The 17,572-nt window shown below is 36.4% G+C and overlaps 1 protein-coding gene across 12 annotated transcripts in view; it reads left to right on the forward strand.

Annotated features, from left to right (window-relative positions):
- The window catches only part of LOC6038912 (protein timeless), a 36,848-nt gene extending 21,683 nt beyond the window's left edge, over positions 1 to 15,165 (forward strand). For 4 of the 12 annotated variants that reach the window (XM_038251181.1, XM_038251182.1, XM_038251188.1 and 1 more), the window contains 10 exons: positions 3,913 to 3,981; positions 4,073 to 4,293; positions 4,367 to 4,565; positions 4,617 to 5,072; positions 5,132 to 5,276; positions 5,338 to 5,538; positions 5,699 to 5,849; positions 6,428 to 6,502; positions 6,657 to 6,899; positions 13,462 to 15,165. In XM_038251181.1, coding sequence (XP_038107109.1) covers positions 3,913 to 3,981; positions 4,073 to 4,293; positions 4,367 to 4,565; positions 4,617 to 5,072; positions 5,132 to 5,276; positions 5,338 to 5,538; positions 5,699 to 5,849; positions 6,428 to 6,502; positions 6,657 to 6,899; positions 13,462 to 13,555 — 1,854 coding nt within the window. In that variant the 3' untranslated portion in view covers positions 13,556 to 15,165. Of the gene's footprint in view, positions 1 to 3,912; positions 3,982 to 4,072; positions 4,294 to 4,366; positions 4,566 to 4,616; positions 5,073 to 5,131; positions 5,277 to 5,337; positions 5,539 to 5,698; positions 5,850 to 6,427; positions 6,503 to 6,656; positions 6,900 to 13,345 lie in introns of all 12 variants that reach the window. The other 8 variants (XM_038251179.1, XM_038251183.1, XM_038251190.1 and 5 more) reach the window with 6 other exon arrangements.
- Positions 15,166 to 17,572: the final 2,407 nt, after the last annotated feature.

Consider the following 17,572-nt stretch of genomic DNA (forward strand, 5'->3'; position numbering starts at 1 on the left):
GACTCTACCACTGGTCGTGGCCAGCGCCGGTATTGATCAGCATGATAGGGGCCTTTGAGAAGTTGCGAAGCGAGGAAAGATAGCACCCACTTATCTTCCACGGCTCGTGGATGTAACTTCTGGAGGTCCTGGTCAATAACGGAGTAGCAACTGCGGGTGGGCACCTATGCTTATGCTTATGCTTATACAAACTTAGTTGAATTAAGTGAATTCACCCCCTAGTATCAATGGATAAATGTTTACCAATTTTGCTCATATTTGGCCCAGAAAAAATAGCTCAAGGAACAATATTCAGCTTGTGGAGTAAGGTTTTGAAAAAGTACCATATTCTGGGCACCCTACTGTACAGTAGGAGTCGGATCAAGGTTCGGTGAATTCGTCAGAGTCGATAAATTTCCAGAAGCCGGAGTCGGAGATACTTCAAATGCTACAAGACCTCGCAGTTTTGATGGAACACCTAATATAAAAATGTAATGAGCTCATTGCTATAATAATTTCGATTTATATAAAACTTTTATTTTTAATTCATTAACACTGAAAAATCATCCAAGTGTCACAAAATTCTTGTGTAATATTGAAAGGCCTTTTTGAAATGTTAGTCTTGATTCAAAAAAAATCAAAATATTGTTTTCGAAAAGATCGAATAACTGCAGGAATGTTTCATATTTTAACATAGAAAATCAAACCTTAAGTTGCTGAGATATTGACATTAGGAAATGGAGGGTTGTTTGGGTTAGACTTAAAAAACAATTTTCCTGTTTCTGTTTCTCAGCAATCAGTGGTCAAATCTTCAATGTTTCTTAGACGAAATTGTAGGAAAAAAATGTTTTCAGGAATGGACAAAAATAGTGTTCATTATTTTAAAAAATCAAAAAAACTGATTTTTTGGACAAAATTTAACTTTGAATGGCTATACTTTGAAAACGGTGCACTTAATAAAAAAATGTACAGTACTTTTCAATTACAAATTCGATTTTGCATAAAAACAATGAGGTCAAACAATTAAAAGTACAAAATTTAATTTAAAAAAAAATCAATATTTTTTTAAATTTCTAGCTCGTCGACAAATTTTGGTCCATACTTCTGAATTGCTAACAAAAAAAAAAGCGGGGTTTTGTCCCCTAAAACATATATAAAAAAATACAGATTTTGGAAATTTCATTGATTTTGCAAAAGTTAATTTAAAAATCACAAAATTTATTTTGTTCGTGTACCTCCTTTATTTTGAATAGTCCTCATCAATATCTACAACTTTGCCGATGCCAATCAAAAAAATCCTTGAAAAGTTACAGATTATCGAATATACAAAAAAAAATTGCACGAAACTTCTTAGGCTTTTGCAAATACCTACTTTGTCTCCACAACAAGAAACGCATGGTATTTTCTTGCGATGTATTGTGTCCTTCCTCATTGCATTTTAAATAAACTTGTCAGATCATTGTGCAAAATAACTTTTGTGGTGCCGAAATACGTCGTTTCGTGAAAATTTTAGTATTTAAAAAAATATTATTACTGTCAAAATATTTGAAAAAATTCTGATCATTTGTCATCCATATTATAGAAAACTAAAAAGCTTAAAACTTTTTTCGAATATAGGGTATTTTAACCATTAGTGGACCCCCTAGTAGAGCCGAAGCACATTTTTCACAAATTTTCAATATTTTAAGCACTTTTTCAAAACCCTTTGAACAAAATAAAGGAATCTGGAGTGTTTAGAACAGTTTTGAGTATTTGTTTCATCAGTTTTTTGTTTTTGAGCAGAAAAATAGCCATTTGAAAAAAAAAAGTTTTTTTTGCCTGTTATGGACCCCCTTTTCCTATAGTGGACCCGGGTCCATAATCCGATTGTGGACCCGGGTCCACTATAGGCAAACTGTTATTTTTATACCTAATTTAACCGATATTTGATGTTTTGATGCATTGTGTAGGTCTAATGCTAGATGTAATGAATAAAAGATGGATTTTGCTCACTTTTCATCATGAACAAATATGTTTTGTTAACAAATTTGGCTTTAAACAACAAAAAAACCTAAAAGACATTTAAACACATTTGTTTCCGAAAAAGATCAGAGAAAACGTTTCAAAAACCACTGTAAACATACAAATAATTTAAAAAAGTAATTTTGATGCAATTTTTTCCATATTAATTACATAAATGATTGACCGAAACTTAACAATAGATTTGTTTACAGTTGCTGATAAAACCACGCATGTTTATTAAAAAAAATGTTTTGTTCTTGATTTACTATTATAAAATATCATTTCAAACTGCAACTATGATGCTTCAGTTAAGTCCCATTAACTAAAGTTTTGATTAATTATAAATTCTTTCGGCTTCAGCATATTTGGTACTTTTAACATGAAAACAGCTATATTTATACTCATAATTGAAAAAAAAATTTGCGTTTAGGTTGATTACAACAAACATTTATTGTATATTTAAGAGAAACTTTTGCTTAAATACACAGTTTTCTTTATTTTTGTAAGTTAAATTAACAGGGGTCCACTTTTGGAAAAGTTTAGATTTTCGTTGTCCTATATTGGACCCCCCTACTTTTTGCTCGAAAATGAGCAGTTCTTCGCTTTATTTTAGTAAAGTTTCTTAAACTTACATTATTTCGACCTGCTGAAGTTGAATAATCAGTCAAAAAATGATTGGATAGTTAATTCAATCATTAAATATAAATGCAGTTTTGTTGTGAAAATGCTAGTGGCCATGGCTGATTTCAGATGTCGAACTCAAAACACTTATTTTGGCTGAAAGGACACGTCAATGTCAGCCAACATTGTTTTAAATTATACTGAACATGCCAAAAAAAAAAGATTTGTTGACAAAAACACGCTTGAAATTGGGATTTTATTGATTTTTTCATCAAAAACACTTCAGAGGGTCCACTATAGGAAAGGGGTCCACTAATGGATAACGTATCCTATTCAGTTTCTTTTAATTTTGGAGTTATTTAAAATCAAATAAAAATGATTAACTGTGACTTTCAAAATTAATTTAAAAACATGTTTTTTACAATTTTGTTTTTTATCAGAATTTCGTACTTTTTCTTACAATATGTGTTGTATGAAACGTATTTTGTATTTAAACGTAGTTGAAAAAATAAATATACAACAAGCCATAATTTAAACATTTCAATTCGATTACGATTTCACAGTTTATCAAAAAACGAAAGTTATTTTGAACAATGATCTGGCAAGTTTAATAAAAATGCAATGAGGAAGGACACAATACATAGAAAGAAAATACCGTGCGTTTCTATTGGTAACCAAGATAAACAGTGACATAAATTAAATTCTGAAAAGTTAGGAACCAGGTACTTCTAAGCTTTGTGATATCGTTGAAAACAGCCAAGAGCCTTTTCTAATTTCTGAGGCATATTTTATTTTAAATTATAGACAAAGAGGATTTTTTCAGGTTATTGGTTTAAGATGAATAATGTTATTTTTTGCAATTCCGTCGTGAAACTTTTTGCTTTTCCTGTCATTCTCGAACGACGAAACAGCCTACTTTTCCCTACCAAACATATCAGCATCAAATAGTAACCATTTTCAGCACTTGTTAGGATAAATGTACGACTCGTGCTGAAAAAATCCTCTTTTCGCAACTTGTTGAATAAACTACTATTAAATTTATCTTTTTTTCGTTTGGATGGAAGATGGAAGTCTCATGCTTGAAATTAATTACTTTTAATTCTTAAGACTTCTTAATTCTTTTGCTTCATCCCATAATGAAGTTACATCAGAAGATAATGGAAAATAAGATTATCATGGGTACAAAGTGCATCAGAGAATAAAACTTTTCATTCTCGTAATCCGAATCCACCATCACGTTTTTCCTTTTAATGGAAAGGAGAAGAAACTTTTTCATTTAATTTATCCTCTACTTTTTTCCGCCACACCCAGGTCGTAACGGCAATCCGCGAGTTTCTGCAGGCCCTTGAAACCTACAAGAAAAGTTCCCACTTGACCAAGGTATGCACATCTTTCCCTCCTCGCTCTGTGCGAGTGTTCCGGACAGCGTCTAATTGAATATCTCATTTCACCGCGCGATATATAAACGTAGGAGGACCGGGAGTTGCTCAAAACGTTGCAGCTCCAAATTGGCAGCACGGACGATTTGAAGTGTTTGTTTGTGCTGCTGTTGCGCTGCTACAACCCGAGTTTGCAGAGCAAACAGTATCTGCAGGACCTGATTGTGACGAACCACAGTTTGCTGCTGCTGCTGGATGGAATCCGGGACATTCCGGGCGCCAACGTGACGGACATGCTGTCCCACATTAGACAGTACGTTGGGGTGCTGGGACTGGGGAGGGGGGTTTGGGGGATGGGTTTTTGATACGGTTGGTTTTGATTTCAGGTTTGCAACGGTTGAGATTATGCACCAGTACGGACTGATGCTGGAGGATTTCCGAGAAAATGGGGCGTTTGTGAACGATTGCATTTTCACCATGATGCACCACGTGGGTGGTGATTTGGGACTTATGAACGTGCTGTTCCAGCCGAATATATTGAAAACATTTTCACTGATATGGGAAACTGAGTACGAGATATGTGATGTGAGTATTGGGTCGTGGAATTTGAATCGTTTTTGATGTATTACCACAAAGTTTATTCACATGAATCAGGATTGGTCGGATTTGATTGAGTACGTCATCCACAAGTTCATCAACACGCCACAACCAAGCCCGCTAACGCTGACGAGCACGCTGCCAGACCTGAGCTCACAACTGCTGTCGAGTAATCTGATGAGCACGTGGACTCAGGAGGATAAGGATTCGCTCCAGTGGTACTACGTTCAGTGCAAGCAGAGCAAGTGTATGGTTGCCGATATCCTGCGACTGTTTGAGGAGAACGGAAACCAACAAAAGACTCGGGTATCGATTATCGAGCAGCTGTGGGAGCAGGACATTGTCACGTTGTCCCAGTACGATGAGTTGATGAAGCTGGAGAACCCGGACTACGAGCGGAACGTGCAAACGCCGGGCTTTTCTGTGGCCTCGGCCAAGTCGGAAAAAATGGACGACGATAACCGACCGTCATCCAAGGCGGTTGATGACATACAGGTGCTTTTTGTGTAGGTGTTTTGTTGCAATATGGAGATGGTTACCGTTTTGTTCTTCAGGTACTGCGCGATCGATTGTTTAAGGAGAACAAAGGGAAGCTGGTTGTTTGGTTGCAAAAAAGTTTGCTTGACTGCTGTTTCGTGAAGCTCAATCTGCTCAGCGGGACCGTCGTGGTCATGGAACCTGTCCCTTATCATTGCATTCGTGAGTACTTCTCGAAAATCCCAACTATTTCGAAACCCCTTCATCGTGTCTTCCCTTTCAGTGCAAAAAAAATCCATCCCCATCGTCCCCTGGAATTTGGAGCAGTTCAACGTGCTCTCGTATCAACCGTTCGTCCTACTGCTACACAAGCTGGGATTCCACCTGCCGGCCGACGCTCGCAAGATGTTCGTCCGGATCCCCGAGTTCTGGACCGCCGACATACTGTACAACATTGCCCTGAAGCTGGGACCGCTGGAAAAATGTAGATTGAATCTTTCTTTCGAGTCCGGATGAGTTAAAATTGCACACACTTTGCATGCACTTTAAATTTGTTCTAAAATCTCAACCCCACAACTTCACGCTCCGTTACAGACCGTTACAACTCAGAAAACCCTGTGTGCTTCTTCTTTACTCCTAAACAGCCATCATCAAGTTCGACCTGAAGCACCTGAACAAGGCCCTCTCGATGGAGAAGCAAACCAAGAGCGAACCCTTCCCCGTGTCGGACGGCGTCATCAAGCCCGACATTTACGGCACCCTTGCAAGGTCGAATAAGTCAAATCCTGTTCGCAGGTTAATTTTATTTTCAAATTATGAATTGTGTTTGCTCCCCCCCCTTTTACATCCTGTCTGATCCAGTCGGGAAAACCTCAATGGAATTGCACTCTGCAATGCGCGATGAAGCACTCTTATTGTTTCGAAGTTTATATTTTCATGCACCCAAGTAGAATGCTAATGAAATATTTATATGGAATAATTGCAACAAAAAAAAAGTTTATCTGCGCAGCACTTTTTTACCAAAAATAATTATTTCGCTTGTTCACAGAATCCAGCCACACTTTTCCCCACCTCAATCAAAATTACTGTATGCACAGACAAGCAGAAGTAAATCTTTTTTATGTAAATCTACGTTAAATCTAGTTTAATTTTGTTGATTAGTGAATTTAAATTACTGTAACAAGTTTCCAACCATTCAAATTGACAGTTTGATTGATGAAATTAAACATTGATTCACATCTTCTTGTCTGTGTCCTGTGCAATCAATGGAGTACACATTTCGTTAATTTATTCAAGCACCTCTCTGCATGTTTGCTCACGTGTCAACTCGGTTTCAAATGGCAATCTACTCCTTCCTTTCTCCCCACTCACAGTGGATACACGCCGGATGTCACCACCAACTGGTTGCAGGTCGTGATGAGGAACAAGGCTGCGGCCGAAAGCGCCAGGTGCGTGTGAATCGTGACAAAAATTCCAAATTTGGTTGATTTGTGCTAAACTTGATTCAATTGTCCAAACAATTGCAATTGAATCGAGTTCAGCCAATTGAGCAAAAGAAGCAAATATAACGCCTGTATTTCTGCAATTTCCGCCCGTCCGCAGCAGCACACGAGCGATGGAAATTCCGGTGACGCCGCAGGTAATCGTGTCCACCGGCGCCACCCTCCACCCCTCCAACGGAACCACTGGAGGAGGAAAACCCGCGTCCCACCCTAAGCTGGCACACGACCTGTCCATCATCGTTGAGGCGGCGTCCAACGACGAACTGCCCGTGGGAGAGGAAGACGACGACGACGAGTTGGATCGGTCCGATGGTCCCGCCCTGGCCGGGCATGACGTCGTCAGGTTAGTCGACGGGGCTGCTGCTGCTTTAGCCTTGGTGTATTGTGTTTGAATGTTACATCTCTCTTTGGGTCACGTCCCGATCCCTGCCACCCCAAAACCCTCATCCAGCGCAGATATCTCCCCGCTCATAACTTCAATCCCTAGATAGCCACGTGGTGGGTTCAGCATAGTTGAGATCTTCAGATCTTAATTGCCTTATTTATGCTGTCTGCCTCGGAAGAAAAATGCAATCATTGCAAGGAGTGCCATCAAGACGAGAGAGCGCGAAATTTGAATAACTTAATTACATTTTCTGTTGGTTCGTGTTGGTTTAACTGTTGCCAAGCGGGTTAAGACCCTGAACAATTCAATTAAATTGCAACGCTGATCACGATCACGTAAAATGATGTGAAATATGGTCATTAGCAAAGCTCTGTGATTTCCCTTTGAAAAATCCAATTGAAATTATCCTTCATTTAAGGTGAAACGGGACGCCAGTTCTGAAACAACTACTGCTCAACTCGACAGCCCAGTCAACTCAATTAAAATTCTGAACCGGAATTCTATTCAAATCGTATACGAATTACATTTCAAACACAGCAACTGCAACGCATACGATTCGAATTGAATTCCTTGCTTGCTCTCGTTAAATTTAGCATCTGCACTGACAGGAAAAATATTTATCAGAATCTGTGGATATGCCACACAAAAAATGTTGCCTTTTATAACAGATTTTGCAGCAAGGCCGTATATAATATCAGGGTGGCCATTCAAGTCGGGAAATCGGGATAGTCGGGAAAAAGTCGGGAATTCGTCCAAATCCGCCAAAAATCGGGAAAAAGTCGGGAATTTATGATTTTATGTCAAAAAGTCGGGAAAAGTCGGGAATTCTGAGCTTTTTAACTCTTGAATAAATTTTGTAATATTTTGTACAATTTTCAAATTGAACTCACTCATTTCTGCTTTAGAAACTAACTTTAAATTTAAGGTTATTTTCACTATTTCAATATATTGAGTATGAAAAAGCTGTTTAAGACCTTTAAAATCTTTATGAATATTGAAGTCTTTCACACAGATTGTCAAAATATTTTTTTATGAATCAAATGATCGCTTTTAAATTTTGTTCACAAAACAAGAGGTAAAGTTGATGAAAAACTAATATAAAAAAGAGCGTAATGGCTAGCTTAGAATTATGATTCTGTTCCATTTTGTCACATAATTAAATATTTGAAACAGGATTCGAACTTGAGTTTGGCAATAGTTTTTTTTGGGTAAATATTTGTAATTGTTTAACTAAATTTCATAAGTAATTTAAAATGTGTTTTTTTTTCCAAATGTTGCCCTTGAACTTTTTTTGTGAGTATGGGTAAATTACCTACATACCATAGATAAAGCTTGATTTTCAGTTTGCGGAAAATTTAAATATCAAATAAAATCCAAAATTGAAAAGATAAAAATCGTTTTGAAAACATAAAGAAAATAATGAAATTGCAAAAAAATAATCCACGAAAGTTCTTGCATAATTATTTAAAAAAAATTGTCTCTTCAAACAGTCGTTTAAAATAAGTGGGAAAGCATAAAATCATATAAAACTGAATTTTCATTGAAAAAAAAATGGTAAACAAAGTCCCTTTTGCATCGTTATTCGACCTACTTACGAAAAACCAATATCAGAAATGCTCGAGATTGTTCATCTACACGTCCTTCATGCCCCAAACTTAAAAAAAAATGAAATGTTGTCTCATTTTCGACAAAAACTTAAATTAGTGTCAAAGTCACGGTGGCTCTTACGGCTTTTTGAAAACTCACCCGAGATTTGTTGTTTAGTTTTTGTATTTTCAAAAAATGCCTATGTTTGGATTTTTTTTTAATTCATTGAGTTTTTTTTTTCGGTGGTTAATATTGACTTTTCTTATAGAAAGTTTTTTGTTTGAAATAATTCTTTAGATAAGAAATGCCTATTATTTGAGCATTCTGGAAAAGTCTAGAAAAAAGTCGGGAAAAAGTCGGGAATTTGAAAATGGAATTTGAGTGGTCACCCTGATAATATTATATATTTTTTACCCGTGAGGGGAGGGTTTGGAAAAATATTCATTTCTAGCAAAACATTGCAAACGGGCCGATGTTGAAGTGTAAACATAGAGTCTGTCCTGCTCGTTCCTAATGTAAACATCAACTGACGTGGGAAGGATAGATTCTTTGTTTACACTTCTACATTGGCCCGTTTACAATGTTTTGCTTGATTTTACAAGTCAGATTTTTTAAGAAGCTATTCTAGGATGGTTTCAAAAAATCAAATGAGAAGCAGGACTTTTTCTTCCTTTTTTTATTGTTTAATTTTTAAAGAATGGAAAATGTCACTAAAATATACCATCCATCAAAAAAGATTGTTTTTTTGCCTTTCTTACAAAAGAAAGGTTTAAGTTTTGCTTTTGTAAAAACCACCACATCAGAAATCTTAAAAAATTCGTGCGCGGCGAGGAGTCATCCCAGAAAAAAATCATATTACTAAATTGAAGGTTTTAATGCGCTTTTTCGATTGAATTTTGGCCCGAAACCCGGAACTAAAAGTCTGATTTTTGAGAGCTCTTTTTCTGAAATACCTGAGCGATGTCTGTATCCGCTCTTAAAAATTTGTGTCTTCCATCATTGAAAAACCGCTCGTAAAACCCACAATTTTTATATTTCAGATTTGTAGCCATGGGATCGGAGACGAACATTTTATTTTACGATTTACAATTTTCGACCAATAAATGTGGTCAAAGCCATTTTAGAGGTATTTGTTGGACTTTTTTACAGATAACACAATCAAATTACAAGAATTCAGTTTGAAACAAAAATCCATTCGAAAACATGCGCCATCAACTGCTTGGGCCTAAAATTTGAAGATTTTCCAAAATGTATTTCCAGAGATATAGCCATATTAGTGTTTTTCGTCACATTTTTACCCTATTTTGTCCTATTAATTTTTTGGTTTTATACATCAAACATCAAATTCGAAGTCCCGGCACGTTCTCGCTCGAAAAGTCGTCAAGTCGATGCATAAACGCCAGCACATTTACGCTTGCGCGTTTTACGCTGCGCGTGAAAGTGTTCTTTTTGGCTTCTCATAATAGATCGACGAAGTGCAATAGCGATACATATTTTTTTAAGTTAATCATAGACTAACATTAAAGACTTAGTACCCTTTGTACCACTGAATTTAAAAAAAATGGTATTCGAGGTTTAGCCTAAAATATTCGAAGCTTTAGGTCAAATTCTCACTGGGTGGTACACAGCAAAAAATCCGATGGTAAAATCGCATGCAAAAGCATGCACATCACCTTCGTCAAAATAGGCACTTAATATTACACGCTACATGTACAATTTTTGCAAACACAAAAAAAAAGTTGTAACCGACGAGATTCAAACCCAACACCAACAGTAAGGACTGGCGCCTTAGCCCACTCGGCCATCAGCCCGTTGAAAAGCTGTAGAGATAAACGCATATATGTTCTTGACATTTCGGTCAAGTAGATTTCCCATACTGATGGGCTACATATTTCAGGGTGTAAAATTACATTAAATTGCATAACATAATGCAATATTTATTTTACACCCAGGCCTTTTACACGTAGCTGGATTACTACTTTTTTAGCTGTGATCATTTCGTTTCTGAAAAATTAATTGCACCAATATATTTGTCGGAGTGTCATCATTTTGTAAGAAAGGCTCTATTTCACCTCTGGTGATATTAAATCGGGTTTTTTTTTAAGAATGGATGTACTCACAAAATGTTTAGATATACTACTTTTTTTAAATGAACTGCTCATGTTTGAATGCATTGAGTATTTTAGAAGTAAAGCCATCAATAATTTTCAAGACAAATAGACCATCGCTATAAATTGCTCTGTATTAGGCAATTTTAAGAAAATTTTGTACCAAAATGATTCTGCATATATTCTGCACAGGGACAAGACTGCAAAAACTTACAAAATATTTAAGAATTAAGTTTTTTTTTTTGAAAAGCTAATAAAAAAACTAAAATTATTTACGAAAATCAAGATTTCCAAGGATGAAAATGATATCGCTGGTACAAATATTTATTTATTTTTCATGCCGCCATTCTTTTGTGGTCATATCAGCGCGCGTGAACTCTATTTTTTGACGCCCGCGATAATAGCGGTAATATACCCTTTCTAATCAAACATCTATCTTTGTCATATGAAGAATTTGATGCTCGATTAAAGCTCCAAAAATACTATTTAGGCTGTAAACTTACCAGCAGCAGCACCGCCTCGAGTAAGCACGCAAATGTATGCCATTTACTGGCCAAAAAGATCAAGTTTAATGCACTTTTGATCATAATTTCTATTTTGGGAGACCATTTCTCATCCTTTTGTTGGCCCGTACATTCACACGCAAGATGAGAGCTTAACCGCTTAACGAAAGTCGCCATCAATATCTTTTCACTTGCGCTAACGTTTTTAAAGCGCTTGAGATATGAAATTGCTTCCAACTACCGGCAACATGTTCTTTTGAACACTTTTTTAGTTAGTCACGCACTTGAAAAATAATCCCCAAACATGTAAATAATTAGCAAGCGCAATCAAAAAATAAACGTGCCTAGTCTTTTGACGTTTGACTTTTGACGACCCATTCCAATCGAAGGCTGAAGAAAACCGAGCGAGAAGCGAAGGCAAATAAAGAACAAATGGTGACCACCAGCACCACCAGCAGCGCCTGATGGAGTGAGCCAGTGATGCCAGGAAACTTTCTCTGTAAATGCTACTTTTCGCTTAAAGTTTCATCACTATTTGCAGCACTAAGTAAATCTTTCCCAGTTCCTGAGGGGAACACCCTTGAAGAGTATCGGGGCCGGCATTTACAAAGCGGATTCAGTGGCAGTTTCATTCTCAACTTAATGTTAACATGTTAAGGTTAATGTTAACATTCCATAAGTCGCCTCCCTAAGGTGTCGTGATAAGGTCCAGTTTGTGACGATACACTACCTTCCCTTTACTAAGCAATCGATTCCAGAAGGGAAAAGATCACCAGTTGTGTTGGTCCGAGCCGGGATTTGAACCCCGATCTACCGCTTACGAGGCGGAAGCGTTACCACTGGGCTACGTGGCTCGGTGCAGCACTAAGCAGACCCAAAAGAGCGCTGGAAGAAAACAGAACTAAGCTGAAAATAGAAAAATGGGCGTGGCCCAATGCATGCTCGTCTGATTAGAATACATTTTAAATGCTTGTAAAAGGAATAGAATAACTTTTAGTAAAAGTGAAAATAAACAGAAATGTTTACAAAAAGTTGCTCTACTCGTTGGTGTACATGGTTTTAATAAATTTCAAGGAACACTCCAGACTATCCAGCATCATTCAAACGCGACCGCTTATTAGGCTTAAAAGGGTAAATTTTCCCTACAACATTTTTTGATAAACGGAAAATGACTTACACACGCAGAAAAATGTTTTGTAGAATCAGCCTGTACGAGGTTTGAATCAACAAAATTTTTTTTGAATATAATCAACGCCAATTTTGCGTTGAAACAATCCTTGATTTTCTCAATTCCACAAAAGTCTTTTGTTGTTTCGAAAAAGCTGCTTTGACGTATAGCGTTGATTCAACAAAAATAACGATTTTCAAATCAACAAAACGTTTTGTTGATTCAAATATGCCTTATTTTTCTGCGTGCACTATTTTAGTGGTCGGACTGCTCATGTTTGAAAACCACCAAGAACAGTTTGCTTTTAAAGAATGAAAAAGATTTGTTTGTATGGACAATTGTCCACAATAATGGTAACGTGGTTTATGGATGGTCCCTAACTCATAATATTAAATATTACAAAAAAAGGAATGGAAATACCATGAACAAAAATTTTTGGAAGCTTTGCTATTTATTTCAAAAGACTGCTAATTATTAAGAATGAAAAAACTCACGGAAAAATTCGGACTGTTTTAAGGAAATACATTTTATTACCAAATTTTAGAAGCTGACTATTAATATTTTGAAGTGAATCTAATTATGATACGTATTTCATCTGCAATGTTATCATTTCGTAAATTCTGCCCAAAATCAGATGGTGCTAGATATAATCAACCTGCGACTACAGCTCGTTAATAAAGATAACCTAATTAAGCTCAGAAGTTGCACTTAATATTAACGCTTGAACTATCATGATAGCGTAGCCGTAACTGGAAGCAAAGCTCGTTACATTTACAACCGTCATCGCGCTCTCTCGACCCCAGAGCATTCCGTCAACACTAATAAATCAGCAGCTGGTACACGAGAAAATTTAGACCTGTTGAAACAAAAAAAAAACAATCTCCAATTAGACTCCCGTTCCAAAAACATTGAATGCAAGCGTTACTAATCGGCATGCTGCTAAAACAAAACAAACTTTAAGCTAAAAATTCATACCAAGTCAATTGGCTGGCTGCAAAAACGAGCATTTAGTACAAGTCTAAATTTTTTCGTGTTCAGAATCATCCACTAGCGCGAAAAACTACAAAAACCAACAAACCAACTGTACCTCCTTACTTGTTGTATCGTTTGCCGGGTATGCCGCCGCCATCGTCGTGTCGTTCGCCAACCAACAGTGACTGTGAAACCGCATCGGTGGCCTCCGACCTTACCAGGATGTACGTCAGCGACGAGGAGGACAAGCACGACATCGTGCCGCAAATCCTGTAAGCAACCAGCTGGAACGAACGTGTCCTGGGAGAGCAGTGTTGTTGATCCAGCACTTGGGAAATACGAGTGGTTCCGCCAACTCAATCTGTCCCCACCCTCCCTCGTTTTGCTACTAGTTTAGCACATCTCGATGTATATCACAAACACGTGTTGAAACCACATTCACGCTGGTTGATTAAAAACTTTCGCATCACTGTAACCGTAACATCAATCATGGGCTGGAATCACACCGGGAAGAGAAATTTCCATGTGACCTCGCATGGAAAAATGTGGCAACTCAACTTGACTTCCCATGCGCCATCCTTCCGGTGTCATCAAGTTGTGAAGTTGAGCAAAAATAAACGTTTTATAATGTTCCCTCCAGATAAGCCTGATTCGTACACACTAGTAGCACCACGGCGAGGTCCACCACAATGTTGAAGCATCGATTACAAACTAGATGTAGTATTCAGTAGCGTTAGTAGCAGAAACAAGGGAATTAAATCCGTTCCCGAAATCGTAAACGTAAGTTCATGAAATTGGACGCATAACACCGTTGTTCACAATTTCATGAACATCCGTTCACGATTCCTTGAATGGTTTTTGTTTCCGTGCAGCAAACATAATCAGATAACAGTAAAAAAAAAATTAAACGGGTAACGTTGGATGTCGCAAGCAGCTCATTCCGCTCACACTCGATGCAAATATTCACTAGTGCGAGCGGGACGAACGACTTGATCTGAAGTGTTACGCCCTTTTGAGAAGATACCTTAGTCGTAGCAGAAAAGGAAATATTTTTTCCTAGTTCTAGAGTTTAGCAAACCCCCCAGAAACGAGAGTCACGACAAGTACAACGATACTCGCGGACTGAGCAGGATGCAAGGAAACGAGTGGCTTATGACATTTTTACGAGAGCTAGTTTAGAAGTGTAGCGAGCGGAATATCAACGGCATGTGATGAAAAAGGAATTATATTTACAAACTACAACCGCGGTGAACGATTCAAGCTGGACCATTTTGAGACTTCCTTTTCAAATGTCTTCCCCAAACCCGATTATCACACCGTCCAACTCGAAGTAATATCTGTGCAAAACTCCACTCAAGCCGTGGCTTTAAGTTTGCGGTGGCAAGCAACATTTTAGTACTATGTACAAAGGATACGTCGCCCCAAGTTGAGTGTAGGAAAACGTTCAGTAGAGTGGTGGAATAATTTAAAATTACTCTGCATAAAATAACTATTTAAAATGGACTCTTTAATTTCAGATTGGAAAAATAATATTTTAAATGTTTACATTTAATTCAAATCTAGATTTTAAATATTTCAAGAAGTATATCATCCATTTAAATAAATTAAATTGTTTCTAATCATCAGCTTTTCAAAATATGATAAATATTCACTTATTTTATATGACAAAAAAAGATAGAAGAGATGAGCGAATGAGAAAGTTTATATGAAGTTTTGATAGAAAAATCTATATTTTTCCAGATCTTAGTGAGGATATTCCAAGGATATCGATCCATATTTTAGACTTAGTTTTGTGCACTAGGCAACACTGTTAACATTAATTAAAGGAAGATAAAAAACTGTTTGAAAAAAATAATCTTAATTAAATGTCCAAATGTGTGAACAAGCTCAGTTTTTTTAAACACAAGTTTTCTGTAGAAATATCACATCCCAAAATTAAAAAAATATAGGGTTTTGGAAAACATTTCTCTTCAAAAATGGGTCCACTCCTAACTTCTCATCATATTTCGATTTTTGTTCCGAAGTCCACTTACTACAGAAAAGGCGGACCCCACATTTTCAGCATTATAACAAAGATTTAAGATTTTTTTTAATTTGCGACTCGAAAAGGTAATTTTAACAAAGGTAGATGAACTACAGATTGTTTAAAAAAGCAGTGCACATCTTAATTTAAAAAAAGACATTTTGAATTTTGTTTTTGATATTTTATTTAAAAACAGTATTTGAAAATCTATTGCCTTATGAATTTTAAAGATGAGTAATTTTCTATGATTAGTTTTATTTTTCTTGAGACTTTTTCCATGACCTTTTGTCAAATGAAGCCATTTTGTGTTATTAGTTTTTCCATACAATACCATACTGTATCTTGAGAAGGGATTTTCTGAATGATTTGGTGTCTTCATTGTAGGTTATGATAAACTTTTTTAAGGAAAATAAAAGAGGTACACAGAAAATATTTTTTCTTTCTTTTATTCATAACCTTTTAGGCTAGTACAAATTTTATTTAAAGTTTTTATCAAACCCCCTCCCCCATCCTCCCCTCCAAAGTTGGACCGAATAATCATGGGACAAAAAAAATTAATCGAAATTGAAGTACAATCAGTTGAAATCAATTTAAAATGCATTCCCCTGCGTTTGTAATCATTTTAAGCGTACATTGTAATCATTTTAAGCGTTTTAAGCGTCATTGTCGATGTTTAGTATAGCAAAAAGTTTTTTTTCGCAAATACTTTTTGTTTTCATCAAATCTTACATTTTTTGGAAACTAATGATTGCAAAACATGACCCTGGCTGGAACCGAGGGACAAAACTTTGAAAAATATTTGCATTGGCCTAATTTCCCAAAACAAAATATTTCCAAATTTTGAGATATGTTTTAGGTGGCCAAAAAATTACGCTTCAGATTAGGCATGTCGTGGCTGGAGCAAAATATTATAAACCGAGAAACTCCATCGGGGATTAATACGTAGAAAGTTGTATTTTACTGGGCTGAATGAGAATATGTATACAAAAAAAATTGTATCGATGAAAATTGCGTTTTTTCAAATTTTCAGGTATACTCAAACCCCAATGGTTTGACACCAACTGTTGTCAAACAAACGGGGTCACTTTTTAGTTTGATAACCCTTTTACACGGAGTTCACACACACTATGAAACGTTTGTTTTGAGTGAGCGCCGTGTAAAAAGTGACAGTTTGTCACTTTTTAGTTGGGATTTCCAAAAAAGTATCCACGTGGTTTGTGGATGGTCCCTAAGAACAGTTAATTAATTTTATGAAAGAGACTATTTTTGTGAGTTATTTTTGTTGTGATTATTCGCTACCATTCAACAGGAAAATTGAGATATTTATAAAAAAAATTTGTGAGTCAAAATAATGTTTTCCAACAAAAATGATTTCTGTGAGTTCAGGCCGTTACAAATATTTTTCGAAGTTTATGTCCCTCGACTCTGACCAAAGTCGAGGAGGGGGCAAACAAATAAAAATGTATAAAAATTGAAATTAAGAGCCACGGTTTCAACATTTCAATGAAAAAAGTGTTTTAAAATGCATTATACACCTGTCCAGTTGTTTTGCCATCATTAGTTTCCAAAATATCTAAGTATTGATGAAAATTTTATTTTTTGCGAAAACTTTTTATTGCGGTGCTGTGCATTGGAATTTCATGAGCATTCAAAACATTTTTTAACAAGCCCAAACATGCTAAATACAGTCTGGCTGTCGATCTTCTCGATATCAATATTGCTCCATCTTTCGATGAATTCTTTAGTCCCTTCAATCTGCATACTTCAATTCTCTTCTTTCCTCGATATTTTCTTTTGCTTGAAGGATCTCTTCCTCGACGGTCCCTTGGATTCTTTTTGCTTTAAAAATCTCTTCCGGTTGTCAATAATTTCACTTTCTCATGGCTTGCATAGACATTTTCTTTGCGAAACGAAGCTTTGAAGGGTGTTTGACATTAGTTTGTTTTTGTTTGCTGGACGTTGCCATGATTCTCTCCCATAGCTGGGTATCAAGAAAACATTTTTTTCAATCGAGTCTTCATTTTGCATCGTTCTGTAAACTGATGATTCTCTTCCTCGACGGTCCCTTGGATATTGACAACCAGGGAGTCGACTGTATTATAATCAATGCAGAAAAATGCATTTTAGATTGTTTTCAGTTGATAAGATTTCTATTTTCGTGGAAATTTTTAAGTTTTTTGGAAAAATGTTTAATTTTGAACGGGGGGGGGGCGACATGAACTTTGAAAAATATTTGCAACGGCCTTTTAAAAACCATTCAAATTTAATAG

The sequence above is a fragment of the Culex quinquefasciatus genome, chromosome 2 (genome assembly GCF_015732765.1).
Source record: "Culex quinquefasciatus strain JHB chromosome 2, VPISU_Cqui_1.0_pri_paternal, whole genome shotgun sequence".
Lineage (NCBI taxonomy): Eukaryota > Metazoa > Arthropoda > Insecta > Diptera > Culicidae > Culex > Culex quinquefasciatus.